The sequence below is a fragment of the Chelon labrosus genome, assembly GCF_963514085.1.
Source record: "Chelon labrosus genome assembly, chromosome: 15".
Classification (NCBI taxonomy): Eukaryota; Metazoa; Chordata; class Actinopteri; order Mugiliformes; family Mugilidae; genus Chelon; species Chelon labrosus.
Window position 1 is genome coordinate 15,510,401 of NC_140348.1, and position 16,388 is coordinate 15,526,788.

A 16,388-nucleotide genomic window follows, 5' to 3' on the forward strand; every position below is an offset into this window, starting at 1 on the left:
TCTGCTCATTTGCCCCCCTCTTTCTCACTCTGTTTGTGTAAGGCAGAGGGAGTGTGCACTTCACTGGAGATAAGGGAAGAGAGGGACTGTGAGCATGTATAATGCATGTATAATAATATTAATCCACAGTCAGTACTTTGTTATGTTTGCTTTCTCTGCTGTCTATCCTGCCTGATAAAATGTTCCGCTCTGCGTTGGAGGCTCCTCACCTCTTCCTCGCTGGTGAACCTGATGTGTCGGTAGGTTTCATTTCTGTATCAGAAACAGCTGGTTAAAAATGTTAAATGCTATGAGTGAAAGACCTTAGACTGTAAAAATAAGCTGTCTTCTCCTTCACCCAGACAGAAATTCGTCCCATTCCAGGTGATACAAAAGTTGCCAAAACACTTTTTATATTTGGCACATGTAAAGATAAAATCTGGCTGCTTTTCATTCAAGTGTGCCTTGTTCAGAACACTGATATTACGAAAGTTGGCCGCTGCGTTTTGTTGGAAGACTGCCATCAAGTACACTCTTTTGATTGAATGCTGTTTTTATTCACTTTCATGCTTTTTCCATTGACGGAACAATACACAGAAGCACTGCTTCACTCCACTAAAATTAACTGACAGCAGGACGTACATTTTAATCACAAGTACAAATAAAGCAAATTATGTTTCATGTTTTCGATTCCAGCGTATTCACTGTTTGGCTTGATGACAGCATTGCACACCATTAGAAAAATCTTAACCATCTTGTGTCACCTGGAAGGGTTTTGTCCACAGGTAATTGGTTGAATTTCTTTCATTCGCTTCTGTTGTACTGATGTGGCGTGGGTGCAAAGGATGTAGCTCCATTCAGTCACTTTATTAATCCATATTATGGCAAGAACCACTCCACTAAGTTAAAGGGGAACTACCGTTTTTTACAACCTGGACCTTATTTCTGGCATAAAATACAATTGTTTACTCACCCATATAACTTTGGTGTCATTTGGAGTCGTTCAGACGATATTGAGATCCGCGTGTATCCATATAGTGGGAGTGAGTGGGGCACCGAAACGCAGCCTCTAAATAACGCATTATCTGCCGCGAAACTCGTTCATTTCACCAATATTTTGTTATGATACACTAGCGCTATTCCTCGTTGAGTCCGGAGTTACCTGTTATCTATTCGCAAACGTGCAGCGGTTTGTTGTTCTTTGGCCAGCTGTTCCTCTCTCTGCCTCCGCATCCTCCTTTCAACGAGCTCCTCATCCGTATACTCTGGCGTCCATCATAAACAAAGTCGTCGTCCACAACCTCAGAATCGGAAAGATATTCAACCATGTTGCAAAAAAACTAGCAGTTGCACATTACAGAGATGACATCATCCAGGTCAGAAGTTAGTAGGTCAATCTACAGACCCCGGATGATGATAACAGGTAACTCCAGACTCAACGGGGAATAGCGCTAGAGTATCATAACAAAATATTGGTGAAATGAACGAGTTATGCGGCAGATAATACGTTATTTAGAGGCTGCATTTCGGTGCCCCACTTACTCCCACTATATGGATATATACGTGGCGCTGAGCTGGATCTAAATATTTTCCAAAAGACGAGTTATTCTGGCATTGAAATCACAGCAGATTAGAGCACTCAATGCTTCCCCACAGCTTCAGATAGTCCAAGTAGCCATAGTAGTCGTCTGCTTGAAGGAAACTGTGAATCATCCTTCAAAATCAACTGCTGCAAAAAAAAGTGCTACCAAGAGAAGACCATACATGGAGGAGAAATGCTTGGACCAAGAAACAGTGTGTGGATAGTGGACCAGTGGATGTCTGTCTGATGAGTCCACATTTTAAATTTCTGATTCCGGCAGCCGTGGATTTCCACTATGAACCACCGAGGAGGGACTGTGGTGGTGAGGGTGGGCTTTCCCGGAACATATTCCAAATTCAAGGCCCTCAACAAGAATCCCTATCGCAATATTACACAGCAACGTCTGAGTTGTGCTTAGATGGACCATCACTGTTTTTTTAACAGGACAAGGAGACAAGAGATGTCAGATTCCCTAGTGATGGTCAGGCTTCCACAATCACCTGACTCGAACCTAACTGAGATGGTTTGGGAATTGTTCAACCGCAAAGTGAAGGAAGACAAAACAACAATTGTTCAGATTACGGTACGTGTGAACTCTACAAGAGTGTTGGTGACCTCACGAAACTGGAAAAGACAATACCATTTTGCCGCAGTATGCAAATCTCTTTTCATTGCCAAAGGTGGTTACTGTAGAAAAATAATAAAAGAAACCCAGCATCCTAGCATTTGTTATGGCGAGAAGCAAGAACAAAAAAAGTTGTAGAACCTGACTTGGAAAGACAAAGCATCAAACATTTACCACTCCAACCCTGGAGGAAGTATAGTTGCGATAATATTGCCTGGCATAACAAGATCTTATCACAGCACTCTAACGCACTCTAAACAAAACTATTTACTCTAACAACCATTTTAAGAGACAGAAGAGGTGATAGAGTTACACATGTCACTCTGTCATAATTATTTAGAGGTGTTTACCCTGTGGGTGTGTGTGTTATACATGTGTGTGAGTGCTGCCCCTAAACAAACCTGGAACACTGAATATTGATGCTGTACCTAGGACATCCTGTCTGACTTTATTTGAACCGTAACGCACGTATAATCATGTAAACACCTTCTCCATAATTCACTGTAATCTCAACTTGCTTGGTTCTAACCAAGACCTTGACCTGGATGTTCAACCGTCTGTGAAGGTTCTCAGTCATCTGATCATGGTATATCCAAAAACATGAAAGAAAGGCAGCTGGAGAGTTTATTGAAGACATTTCGCCACTCATCCAAATAGCTTCTTCAGTTCTAACAGACAGATGTGCAGTTGGGTGTTAACTGTAGGTGTTGCCCATCAGAAACTTGCCTGACTAGTGGCTCACTGTTCCTATTTTATCCCCAACTCCCAACTAGTCCTTTAGAACTGAAGAAGCTGCTTGGATGAGCGGGAGGAAACGTCTTCAAGAAACTCTTCAAGCCCAGATGACTTTCTTTAGCGCTTTTGGATATACCATGACCTGGATAACCGAGAACCTTCATAGACATATCACCACGCACTTTAGGACCAGCACCCTTCGACTAGTCTGTTTGAGTATGAGAGGACGTCAAGGAAACTACATGAGACACTTGTCAAGTGAGCTGCTGATGGGTTACACCCACAGATGTTCCTATTTAAACCCCAACTCCACACCTGTCCTTTAGAACCAAAGATGCTACTTGGATGAAACATCTTCAAGAAGCTCCGTTTGACTTTCTTTAACTGTTTTGGACACATCTTCAACCTTAATTTGAAAACCTGGGCACTATCTTTTTGAGGCGAGTTTCCACAATGTGACTGTGTAAACACTTTCATGTCCCCATAAGGGAAGTTGGACATGTACGCACAAAAGACCCTTACAAGCTCATCAAGGCCCCGCAAGAACACATGCATATGCTCCCTTGTGTATTGGTGTAAGTCCATGTTTTGGAAACTCAAGCCTGTGGTCAAAACCCCTTACAGCAAGCACCTGTGGTACGACAGTTACACACACACACACACACACACACATACACACCAAAGGTTCTTAGGAATGTGAGCTCATGAAGGACTCAGGTCCTCTACAATTCTCCCTCTGTCTCCTTCTCTACATATTTATAGCTCTTTTGTTGCTTCTCTTTTCAGATCTCTCTCCATACATTAAGCTGAATCATGACTGGGCCACTCAGCATGAATTACAGAGTGATACAGGATTATGCCATAATGTCCACCTTTTTTCTTTTTTTTTTTTTTTTTTCCATCTTTGCCAGCAGCTGAATGGATGAGGTGTGACTGCAGGCGCTTGGGCCAACTCACTGGGATACACACAGACACATACAGGTCGTGATCTCACGCTCCTTGGGGGTGCTGCTGGATGAAGGAGCTGTTGTTGTAATCCCTTTGGCTTCTGCAGTCTTTCCAGCTTTAGGCTGACTTGAAGGGAGGAGCGAAGCCAAGAGGAGAGATCAGGGAGTAAAGCAGAGAGTGAGTAGAGCAAAGTTTTGTCGCACATATTTAGCCAACAAAAGAACATGTGATACACCTCTATGAAAGATGAAATTTGTTTAGATTAATTTCTTTACATGTATTCATTCAGCAAATACGAAATGTTGCATTATTAACTAATTGGATTTTTGCAGACTGAAATCTTAGATCCAGTTACCTTATTTAGAACCAGTTTAATCATCCTAGTTACTTTGATTCATTTGGTTGTGATTTATTTAAATACAAACTTTATTAAGAATATGCACAATCTGCTCCAGTGTAAATCCACTGGCATATTCTGTGCTGAATTTTGACACAGGAAAAAAATGGTTAAAATGCAAAATGTCAAAACTATGTTGCTACTTGTTTATGCTAAATTCATACGACTCACCTGTGAGTTTTTGGTAGCTACTAGCTAGTTTTAAACTGGCGATATATGAATTGAGTTGCACCCTTAAAACCACAACCTGCACACAAAGATGTGATGATATCCATTGGTTTGCATTGGACAAGTCCAAGCCCAGAGTTGCAGAACCTTTCAAATGAGGGGTGTGGGCTGTTGCCTTTGTGAACATCCTCTTGTTGGTCTTGTTGGTGTAACTCCTTAGTCACACACACAGCAGGACTGTGGGTGTTTTTTCTGTAAACAGAAGCTCCAAAAGAGTTCAGGAGATGGAGTGAGCAGTAGTGATTGTCATTCACTGCTGTCAATCAGCAACTACACAAAAAGAGAGGCACTATGAAAACAGTACATTTCTGTAGCATGATCAAGGATATGTGAAGGACAGCGGACTACATGAACTTACTGCATTACCTCCTGGTCAGTGGTCCATGCTTTCAACGTGGACATCAGTATCCCTGTTAGAAGGCTTATCTCAATACTGAAGCCCAGTAATGATGATATGTCTCCTTTACTTTTATTCCTGGATGACATTAAATGCTGGATGAGCAAATGTTTTCTCCGTCTTAACAACTCCAAAATGGAAATCATCACTCCTTCTCGCTCTCGAAACAATTCTGTTGGCTTCGCAGTGGTTTGTGATTCTTGTTAGTCAAAGGTTGCTGCTTTCGGCTTAGGCTAATCCCCAAGGTTAGACCCTCCGACTTTCAGACTTAGAGGAGGTCATTCGTGCATTCATCACCTCCAGACTCGACTGCCGCAATGCATTTTGCTGCGGCATCAGTAAGGGAAAGCATTAACAAGCTTTGTTTAATTCAAAATGCTGCAAATGTAATTCTATACCAAAAGGCTTTGGAGTTACATTTGTGACCTTTTAACTTCTGTTCCCGAGTCTTGCCTTGTGACCAGAGAGGACTGGGAACTTTGCTGTTGATGCTCATGAATTAAGGAATTCCCTGCCAGAAGATCCTCGTCTGGTTAAGTCAATGTCTTCTTTACAATCACTGCTGAAAACTTATTTTATCACAAGGCCTCTCTGTTGGTCTGTCCTGTTCTCTGCACTGTGATAATTTGATTTTAGTTTTCCATATAATTGAATTTTTGTCCATTTGTTTTGTCTGAATTCCTCGGCACCGTGTAACTGTGTTTTAGAAAGTTGCTAAAAATGCAGTAAAGATCTTATTACCCAGATTTTGAGCATATTCAGGATATTATGTTTCATGGAGCAGCTACATCTGCATGGACTGTTGTGCACATGCATCATTAATCCAGCTAAAATATTCAGTTGTTCCAAAACGATTTATTGATGTTTCTGAAGGGATAGACATTAAAATACAATAATGTGATTCTTTACACTTTTAAACCTGATGCATGTAATCTCATATCTTTTCTTCTCTCTCCTCCTTTCCCCCTCAAAAGGCTTACCATATCATTTTCTACTTGTGTAGATGTGACAAATGATTCCCGGCTGTTTGTTCATCGTTAGCTCTGTCATGACTCCAAAGATGGCAGCGTCAGACTGAATAATGAAGCACAGCGAAATGTGAATACCAGATAAGAGCCCATCAACCAAAAGATTATCAGCTCACTGTGCCGGTTGTGGCTTGAATTTCTCCCATAGTGCCGTGCTGTGGAGAATTAGGATGTGGGGGAGATACGGCTCCTGTCATCGCTTAAGAGGACAAGTCAGGGAGGAGAAATTCTTCCCACCGCCGCCAAGGATACATGGTACTCACACACACAAATACGTGCACATGCTCGTACGCAGAGCGAGCCCCTCTGCAGAAGAAGGCTGCAACTGAAGACAAAACAGCTGTTTTGATCAGAAGCATTCGTACACAATGTAAAGCCTGCGTTGGACGACATGAAGAGGTTGTGGGTGGTGGAGGCTTGCATGCTAGTTTGAAACAGGATCCTGCTCTCTTCTCGTGCAATAAAAGAATATCACGCAACACTTGCGCTGAATAGAAAGCTCCTTGATAAACCCAAGTGTTTATAGTAAAATGCCATTGTTAATGGGCCAGAATAGGGAGATGAGGGTGATGCTTCAACAACAGGGAAACTGATATTTTAAAATGTGCAGCCAAATCTAAAATGTGATGAGTGAAAAAAAAAGAAAGAAACCAGAAAATTAAATGGAATAAAAAAGAGAGACTTTGTTGTTTAAAGCGTGATCCCTGATTGGGAACTTACTCTGCAATGCTGTTTTAATGATCAAAGCAAAGGCCAAAAAGACACATGCACAGACACCCTTGGGCCTTAGGGAGTGAAGCCTTGGCAGGGTCCGATGAGCTGCAGCATTGTTACAGATCCTCGCAGGTGTCCAGCACTTTCTCTCTCCCCTCTGCCCTCCCCTCCGTCTCAAATGTTGTGACAAATTCCCTTAAAACGTAAGCGAGGTCATAAAATCATCTAACAAACCCTTCAGAGAGGTGAAACCGCAATTTAAGACCCACACAGACACACACACGGCCAGAAGCCAGAACTAAAGTCGTCTGTCAGTGGAGTGAAAGCGTTGTGGACAAGATTCCTTGCATGTGTGTGTGTGTGTGTGTGTGTGTGTGTGTGTGTGGTGTGTGTGCCGAAGCAACGCAGGTGCAGTCAGGGACACTGAGGAAGAAACAGGCCTCCTGCCCTTTGAACTTGATCTTGAAAAGAAAGCTGTCTTTGCTTCCTGTCAAATAAGCTTAACTGCCATGCCTTCCAGCTCTGCTCGGCACAAACTGGTCTGACAAAAAAACTGAGCGTTGAAGCCATTCATTTATTAAAAGTATTCATAGCAGTTCAAAAGTTTTCATTGCACTCTTAACTTCGGTGACAGGTATTATCATCTGTGATTTCTATTGTCGCCGTTCTTTTTTTTTTTAATTGCGTTAATATCTTTAATATCTTTTTCTATCTAGTATCTAATTATTTTTTTATTTGTCACAAATTTATTGGCAACACAAGTCATAAAATGTCCTCGGTTGAATCTTTATTCCGTTGTGTGTGTCAGGTGGAAGATATGGCAATGGTTCAAGGTTGGGACGAAAGTTGACACCTGGCCTCGCAGCAGAACTTGGAGGAGCCTCGAATTCTTTTTGTTTCACACAAAAATGATGAGAGTCCTCTTCTGCCGAGGTGTAGAGGAAACGGGGGAGGAAAGTGGAGCCTGAGTAGTTCCTTTATCAGCCCGCTGATAGGAGACGTCTGTGTGTGTCGGAGCTGCTCAATGCCTTCCTTGTCTCTGCTTATCGCCGCTAATTAAAACATTCGGATTCCTCCGGCCGGCTCTGGAGGAGTGTGGGTCTGTCTGAGCAAGTGTGTGGGAGACATGAGAGCGGAGAGGAGTCAAAGGAAGGAAATGTTGCGGCTTGGAAGACTTCCTGTCCATCTATGGACAGAGGAGCTCGACACATACTCACCCTCGGCAACTGATGGACATGCTGTTTCAGACAACTGTGTATTCTGCACGTCTAGCCTTTTATACATTCAGGTTGTGCTCTATTTCTTATTAATGATATATGTAACAGGAAATATGACCCAAAATATAACCAGTGCTTTCAAACATTAAGACGTAATCCAGTTGAGCGTTGTCAAACAAATTCTTCCTTCTCCCTCGTGACCTTTATCTTTTGTGCTTTTTCTTAATCTACCTCCAAACACACTCAAACTCTGAGCCTTGCGTATCCTGTGCCTGCTCCTAATGGACACAACACATACATGCATACATAAACACTCACGCAGACACACAATGGAGACAAGACCTTTGCTACTTCCTTAAAAATCTGGGTGGGCTCATCTCTTCATCCTTTTCTAATCCTCGCCATGACCCCTGCTCCCACTCTCGCAGACGCGGAGGTGGGATCACTGCACTTCTTTACATCCACAATGCCACAACCACGGTAACTACTCAGTGCTTCGCTCTGTTCGGCTTGCTTGAGATTAAAACCAGGATGATTTGTCAACGTATGTCTGATCTGTCAGCCAGTTTTCATCAAAGGATTTCCCTTAAGTGACATGAAAGTGTAGAAATCAAGAGTTAAGTTTTATGCTGCAGCCTATCCCAGATGCCAAACAGAACAATAAGGGCTGATTATATGGAAACGGTCCAAATTGTGCAGAAAGGTGTGATGTCTGTTTCCTTTTGAAAGCAGGGCGGGTTGTGATTGCTGATGCGGTCGGCGTGTGATGGATGTGTCTTCCTCAGCGGGAGTTGATGTCTTTTAGCTTTACTGTAAATGTTTGCATTCCTTCATGCACTGATGCTATCTGCTAATAGTTTCTGGGACGAGCCTGAAGAGTCCTCTGGGTGGGATTATTTGCGGTGTGTGTGTGTGTGTGTGTGTGTGTGTGTGTGTGTGTGTGTGTGTGTAAGGGAGAAAAAAAAAGAGACAGAGGCCAGGTCAGAGAGAAGCAGATCTGTCTTTAAACAGAGGCATTAACTCTGACCTCTCTCTTTCCTGGGTCCTGCCCTGCGTCTGCCGAGGGCCAACACATTAGCAGCGGCAAAACACAAACCTCTGCTCCGTGTTCCCCTCCTCGTAGCCAAACATTTAGCTGCGTCCAATGAGCACGATCAACAGCAGGCATTTTGGACAGACTAGTGAGAGGCAAGCCTCTCCCAGGCTCCGTGTCGTGTGAGCTCTAAATCCGCTCATTTCACCGAGCTGTGTCGGTGCCAGTAGCGGTTATGTGAAGAAGCTATTGTCTAAATCAACAAGGTCCTTGAGAAAATGATTCTTGTTACAATAGCGCCGGAAATGAATGTGTAATTGCTGCTCTGGGGCCCTGTGAGAGTTTTCTGTCAATAGATCTCTATCTTAAAAGTACAGCCAAGCGTGGATTAGGTGAGGACTGTCATTCCTGTGGCTAACTGCAGACACAGCTCCACCCTGGAGGCATTCCTCTCAGCTGAGAAATCTCACATAAAAGAAAACAGGAAACTACCGCTGGCATCAATAAGCATAATGTAAATGTGCCTTTTAATACTCTGTTAAGTTGTTTGAGATGGTGGTGATGATTGTTCTAAGAGGCAGATAAACACGTTCTTCTGCACTACCGTCTGGCTCCTCTCTCTCTCTATCTCTCTCTCTGCCCTGTGAGTCTATTCACAAAAACAAAGCACAACTCATGGTGTTTACATACTTGAAGGTTACATATTTATACATAGAGAAATGCTGGATGGCTTAGTGGACTACTGGCTGGAGCACATTCCCAGACAGAAAGGCAGTTAAAGCACTGACATGGCTGTGACCTGAAAGTGATTTAAAATAGTGATTAACTAAGCAACGGACTGAGAATATGGCTGTCACACGTGTTTGAATGCCCAAGATCGTCTTACTGATACCAAAGTGACAACCCTGTCACGCAGTTGCTAACGTTTAATGTAAGAGAACACACTAAAAAAGCTGTGTGCGAGTAGCTGTTGAGGAACTAGTGACAAATCAAGAACAACGTGATGGACTCGTTAATGGGTCAGATCCTGGACAGATTGATGGCACTCTGTTTACCATCCACATGAACGCCCCAGCCGCTTGTATCATTCAAGTGGAAGGTGGACATTTTGTGGATCAAAAGTTTTGGCACATTTGCTGATATGAAGAAACAATAGAAATGGTGGTTGTAAATTTTTCAGTGGAGAGACTGGTTGATAGTTTTGTCGTACAGCCTATAGAGTTATTCTTTGTAAATTGTCTTTTGATTGTCTTTTGATTTGTATTTCCGACATTACATAAATGTTTGGTTGCTAATTTCTTAGCCTCCGTGACTCCTTGACCCGACACTCGCCGGGCAGCAAGTTGTTGTTATGAGCGCCAAGCATTTAGTAAAGTAGACGAGTTCTATTTGAAGGCAGCGTGGGACCGAGCAGCTGAGTGACACAGACTATACAAACCACTCATTTGTTACAAATAGCTGGTTTGTTATTGAGGAACTCGCTGTACAACTCCCAAGTAAAATCTCACCACCTAAGCACTTATCTTTTGTAACATGGCGCTTCTATTTACGTACGACACAAACAAGTCAGATGATATAGCCAGTGCAGAGCTACTTAGTTGCTCCTCGGTATGAGGTGGTTGTGGGGATATGGTGCGCAGAAAGACTAATTGATGTATTTAGACTGGCCTTGTATTTCTCTACCTGTTTGTATTCAAAGCACTACAGTCACAATGACGCAAGCACATACGCATTCGCACACCAGTGCCAAGCAAGTCAGGGTTCAGTGTCCTGCTCAGTTTGGCGCCGTGGTTCACATGGGCTAACGGGGATCGAACAGCTAACCTTCGGGGTTTGTGGACAATGCTACCTACTGAGTCACTCCATTTAATGTAATCCGTCGCATTTTACAGATGCCAAAGAGATGTGTGAACAGTAAACGATTAGCATCATTAATCTTGAATGAGAGAAAAAGACAGAAAGGTCTAGACTGCTGCTGTGCTTTCAGCTAAAAGCTAAGCATAGCACGCTAACACGCTCACAACGACAGCGCTAACAGCTAGCTTATATTAAGCTAGCAATGTTCCCGATCTTAGTGACACATACTATATTTCTAGTACTGCTAATTGCGCCACGTGACATCACACAGGAGGGGAAGTAACAGTGGGAAAAAATCCCATGTTTATAACTTGCAAGCGTTACCAATCATTAGATGCCTCAAAATGGCGGTCTCACTATGACACTTCTTTTCACTCATTACTGGAGAGTCCAGCTGTTTCAATGAGGAAACACTACTTGAATAAAATAGAAAAACATATTAATTTAGGCACATTTTTTAGTATAACTAGTAAGAATCTTGGGTAACAATCCCACTAATATGTGTACACTGCAGCGCTGCATCTTTTCCCAAATGTAGGCTACTGTATGTAAATCTCCTAGTGATGCAAGATGATACAGATACTGTTTATATGGCATCTGTTATTTCATGGCAATCACTGGTAAGTGTTGAGACCTTTCAGTCTGATGCAAAGGTGTGGATGAACAGTCCAACACTGCCATAAATAACCACTAGCATGCTAGCATGGCTAAAAATATTCATGTTCATTACAGCTTAAGAATTACCGTTGCTCTTGATCATCATTACTCTGTTCATGTGCACATTGTTACAAAGACTAAGATATCAGTCGGGGCATTCTTCCACGTTTGTGAAGCAGCATTTAAAGAAAAACTGATAAACACCCTGATCTGTTTATTTAAAACCTACTGGTTCAACTTTCACCTAATATTATTACTTTGCTTTGAATGAGATCCCTGTAGTTCTTCTGTGCAAAAGGGATGACTAACGTGCTCACTTTTAATTTTCCATTCACATAAAATGGTTTAAATAAGCTGCCTAAAGGGTTAGATTCATTTCTGACCTCTGTGATCTGCTATGTTTTCTTTAAAAAAAATAATTAAAAATACATAAATCAAAGATTAAACCTTGCCTTTAGGCAAACACTATTAAAACCCTCCTGGGTGGTGTCACAGTCACCTTTCCTCTGTCTTCCTTTGTCACCTATGGAAATTCAGTGTGACATCACAGACTGGAAAAGAAAATAGTCTTATCTAGTCACGGCAGACAGCGATGACTAGACCTGCTATTCACAGGCACAATGTGAATAATCAGAGCTCATAGACAGTGGCATACCTCGGAGCCACAGTGCAACACCGTGACCTTTTCTGTTGCAAAGTCGTCGTGAAAAGCAAATATGTGTGAATGAAAATAATTAGACTTAATGCTCACAGTCAGCCAAAGGAGAAAGGAGATGCTTTACTGCTCCCACCCAGAAACCTGTTGTGCACAATGCCAACCACTTACGATAGCTTCAAGTGGTGTTTTGATAAAACAGATAAATGAGGTTTGGGCCGGTGCCAGAGTGCAGCACAAGGTGATCACGTCTGCCAAAGTGGTCTGTGTTGGGAAAGGGGAAGTCAAGTCGTCTTTAACGTAGTGATATTTGCTATTAACTCTACTTTGCTTTAAAACTTGCAAGCCTTTTGTATATTTTGGTATAAGAGAGCAGCCGCTGAATATGTCGCACAATTTCATGTTGTTGTTTTTTTAAATTTCCAGCTACATAGAAAACTTACTTTATCTGTTTACATCAGTTAAGGTGTTTATGCTGCCCTCCTCATCTGCCTGCAGGCTGCTTTCATGCAACACAACCATCTGGCTGATTTATACGATCAGTTAAGGACTAAACCAAAGCATGATGACCTTTTTTTTTTTTTTTAAGAATTTTGTTTTTATTTTCCTATCAAGTGTGGTGACTGTGTTTGTTCCTCCAATATGAGGGTGTAGTCTTTTTACTAAAGCATGATTAATGTGTCCCTGTCAGCCTGGTCTGGAAGGTGCAACATCTCCACGGTCTATTGACCCTCTCTGACTCATGCAGTCAGAGAGAATAGACAGTAGAGAATAGGAACATAAACACACAAAACAAAAAAACAAGGCTGAATAATTAACTTTTAAATATGTTTAAATATATCAGTAAGATTTTGTAATAACCTTTAAACTCGCTTCCCTTTTCTAAAGTACGCTTTGAGAGCCCAGCTCGTCACACATATATATATTTTTAAAAGAAGCCCAGATACAAAACATGATCACACTCTCCTCCAAACGCACCAACACAGGTCCATAAACCTCAGATAAAGAATGCGTTCCTACAGGTGTTATGTTGAGTTTTATGATCAATAAAGGTGTCCCATAAACAAAATAAATGTCTACTAAAAACGTCAGACTCTTGGTCAGCCTCCTCACACGCCAAGATAAGCTACTTTCCCCTCGCTGAGTTTGTATAAACTCGAGATTCCTTTCTGCTCCGTCTGGTCGCTTACTATGAACTGTGACTGTCAGTCCTTAGGGAGGGATAAAAACAACATATAGATCAACCTATGAAGGTGTGAGCCACAAAGTCAGGAGGCGTCGCTGGGAACTAAAAGTGAGCTCGTGAGCATTTAATTGTCAAGTATCCTGGAGATTAGTCACAAAACGCCACTTTCAAACTTGATCTTTTCCCCTGCATTGTGATATTTATGAGCTAACCGGAAACTATCGAGGAGGCTGAGTAAATAACTAATGGCTAAATTTTAAAATGGTAACATTATTCCTCGTAATTATCACTATTGTATTGTATTGTATTTGCAGTATTCACTTAGAAAAACACCTGCAGTACCTTAGGCCATGAAGTCTAAAAGCCCAACAAATAAAAATGTTGTATTTTATGAGTCATTTTAATACATTTTAGCATAATAAGTCAGTTTTATGGCAAGGAAAAAGTGAAAGAGGATTTTTTGTGAGAGTAAAAATCTCTTAAGACAATTGATTGTTTCTGTATATCAAAACTCTCTTTCACTAACCCTCTATGCACACTATGAGTATCATTTGCCATTATTTTAACATTCTTACTACTTTCTATAGTTTTTGAATGACCTTTCTGCTCCCTTCAGCAAAAAATAAATAATAATAATAAATACATAACCCTCACCATTTTCCCCAGGCACCTTTGCCCCTTAATAACAATCTCTTAGCAATTTTAAAACTAACTCAATAAAACTGATACATATTTCAATACTATCCAAAATAAATATATACATATATATAAAGATTATTTAGATGGACACAGACAACAATTTGCTTCAAAACTATTAATTTTTAGTTGTAAATAATAAAACATAATAACCACACTCAGATCTTGGTTTAAAATGTATTCTTTACACATTAATATTCTAATCAAGTGACAATCCCAAGAGCTTTGAAAAGCCTCATATGCCCACATGAATTTGAACTGCAAGGTAACTTTTAAAACGTTTTGTATTTTATTTTCCTCGAATCCAACAACTTAAAATAGTTCATTTCTTTGTCAAGCTGAGAGTCTCTTGTAAGATAATGTCTGAACAAAATAAATTTAAACTGGTTATAAGATAAACAATGACTGGGGCAACACAAGAAATGTGTCATGGATAGAATTTTTTGTACAAAAAAAACAAAAAACAAACAAACAAAAAAAAGAACAGTGAGGAGCACAGTCCACTGACTGAAACCTTGAGAGAGCAGATACCTTGAGTTTGAAGTGGAACTTTGGTGGTTGAATTCACCAAAGATAAGAAAAGTTTTAGAGCATCCATCCATACGACCTGCTGTCCATGCTCCAGGGCTGGTAGTAGTAGTGCAGGTAGGGGTAGTACTGATAGCCCTGGTACTGTGGCACAGTCGTGGGGATGTGTACTCCGTGCCCTTGACTGTACTGCGTTTGATCGTCCCTCACCAATACTTTCACTGCCACTTTCTTTGGCGAGCTGCATGCCACCAGCTCGGCCGCCATCTGGCGCCGTTTGGTTTTATATCTCCGGTTTTGGAACCAGATTTTCACCTGGGTCTCTGTGAGTTTCAGCGCTCCTGCCAGATCGGCTCGTTCGGGGCCAGAGAGGTACCGCTGGGCGCTGAAGCGGCGCTCCAGCTCGTGGACTTGTGCGTGAGAGAAGGCCGCCCTGGAGCGCTTCTTCGTGCCGGGCCTGCACTGCTGCTCGTCCGATGAACAGCTGAACGCCTCCCCGATGTGGTGACATCCGTCCTCCTCCGTTTCCACACGGCTCTGCCGCTGCTTATCCCTCTGCGCACCCTGTGGTTGCTGCTCTGCAGCGGCTGAAAGACGACAGAAGTGGACATCAAGGTATAAGCACCACTACAGCCTGCTGGATAAGAGGTCACTTGAACAAGGTGCTGATGCTTTTCAGTGTGAGGTTTTCCTCGTATAATCTTTTCACCCAAAATACTGTATACTGTATTTAGATGTTAAATTACATTTTCTTTAACACTAAATAGAGGCACATATTTAAAAATAACCTATATACTCCAAGGTCTTAGGCTTCATTCAAAGAAATAATACAAATACTTTTTAATTCATAGAAGCACAGCTGTTTATATGCTGTGATATAAAACAACATTTTACGAGATTGGATAAATTAATCCTGTCTCCAATGCAAAGTTGTATTTGATTACACGATTTATTTCTTGAATTCTGTGATTTCTTCAAATTGCCAATGTGCACGAATATAATCGAACCAAACAACAACCTCACACTCTGTTTTCATTTCTGTGTAAAGTCATAGAACATACTATTCCATTCTTATTGGAATAAAATCCCCACCTTCTCCGTCCTCTGTCTCCTCTCCTGTGGCCTCCTCACTGCTGGTATCAGATCGGAAGTTTCCACCACTCACTTCAGGAGTTACTCTGTCCCTTTGGACGCCGTTCTCATCATCGTCTTCTTGCCTTGTCAAATCGTGATCTCTCACATCGACATAGCCGGCGTAGGTTTTGCGCTTCTGCGCGCAGAGCTCATCTGCAGCGTTGGTACCGGACTTCCCATGGGCATCACGTCCGGTGAGGATGTCTTTGATGGAGAAGGACGAAAAACTTAACGTCATGATTCAAATAAGGGCACGGGGAATTCCTCACTCTCCCATGCGATTTATTTGGAGGCATCAAGAGATATCAGCCACTCGAAAGAAAACGTCCCGGTTCGATCTTCTCGCCGCTTCCTTTAATTGTTCTAATTTAATTGCGGTGCACTGAGTCCGATAATGAGCAGCCAGCACCGGGAGCTGTCAAGACTCTTCGAATATTCTCAGCAGCAGCTCCAGTTAAGCTTTGATAGGCTGTTTTCTCTGCCTGGTCCCTCCTTCGCACCGCCCAGCTGGCCTCTGTGCTTAGAGTCTAATTGAAGGCGAGGGACACTTGTGTTCAATTAGGCGATTCCAAATATTTATTTTAATTTTATATATATATTTCGGCTTGTGTTACGAAAGCAAGGGATTATTTTTTTTAAATATTAATAGATTAACAGCTGAATGCGTCTAAACCTGTTTATAAGATACATTTCAAATTACGTGACATTAGACCAGAGTCAGAGATTCGCAAAGGATGTTGTTAACATTTTATTTCTTTATTTTATTTAATTTAATTTACAAAGTAGACTATT

At 41.7% G+C, this 16,388-nt stretch overlaps 1 protein-coding gene across 1 annotated transcript; it reads right to left on the bottom strand.

Annotated features, from left to right (window-relative positions):
• Positions 1–14,519: 14,519 nt before the first annotated feature.
• nkx3.3 (NK3 homeobox 3) lies at positions 14,520–15,855 on the bottom strand (the record flags this gene model as incomplete). Its single annotated transcript, XM_084561081.1, has 2 exons — positions 15,555–15,855; positions 14,520–15,049 (listed from the first exon to the last, which is right to left on the bottom strand). Exons 1-2 carry the CDS (start codon positions 15,832–15,834, stop codon positions 14,520–14,522), a joined length of 810 nt encoding a protein of 269 aa, XP_084417207.1. The 5' UTR covers positions 15,835–15,855.
• Positions 15,856–16,388: the final 533 nt, after the last annotated feature.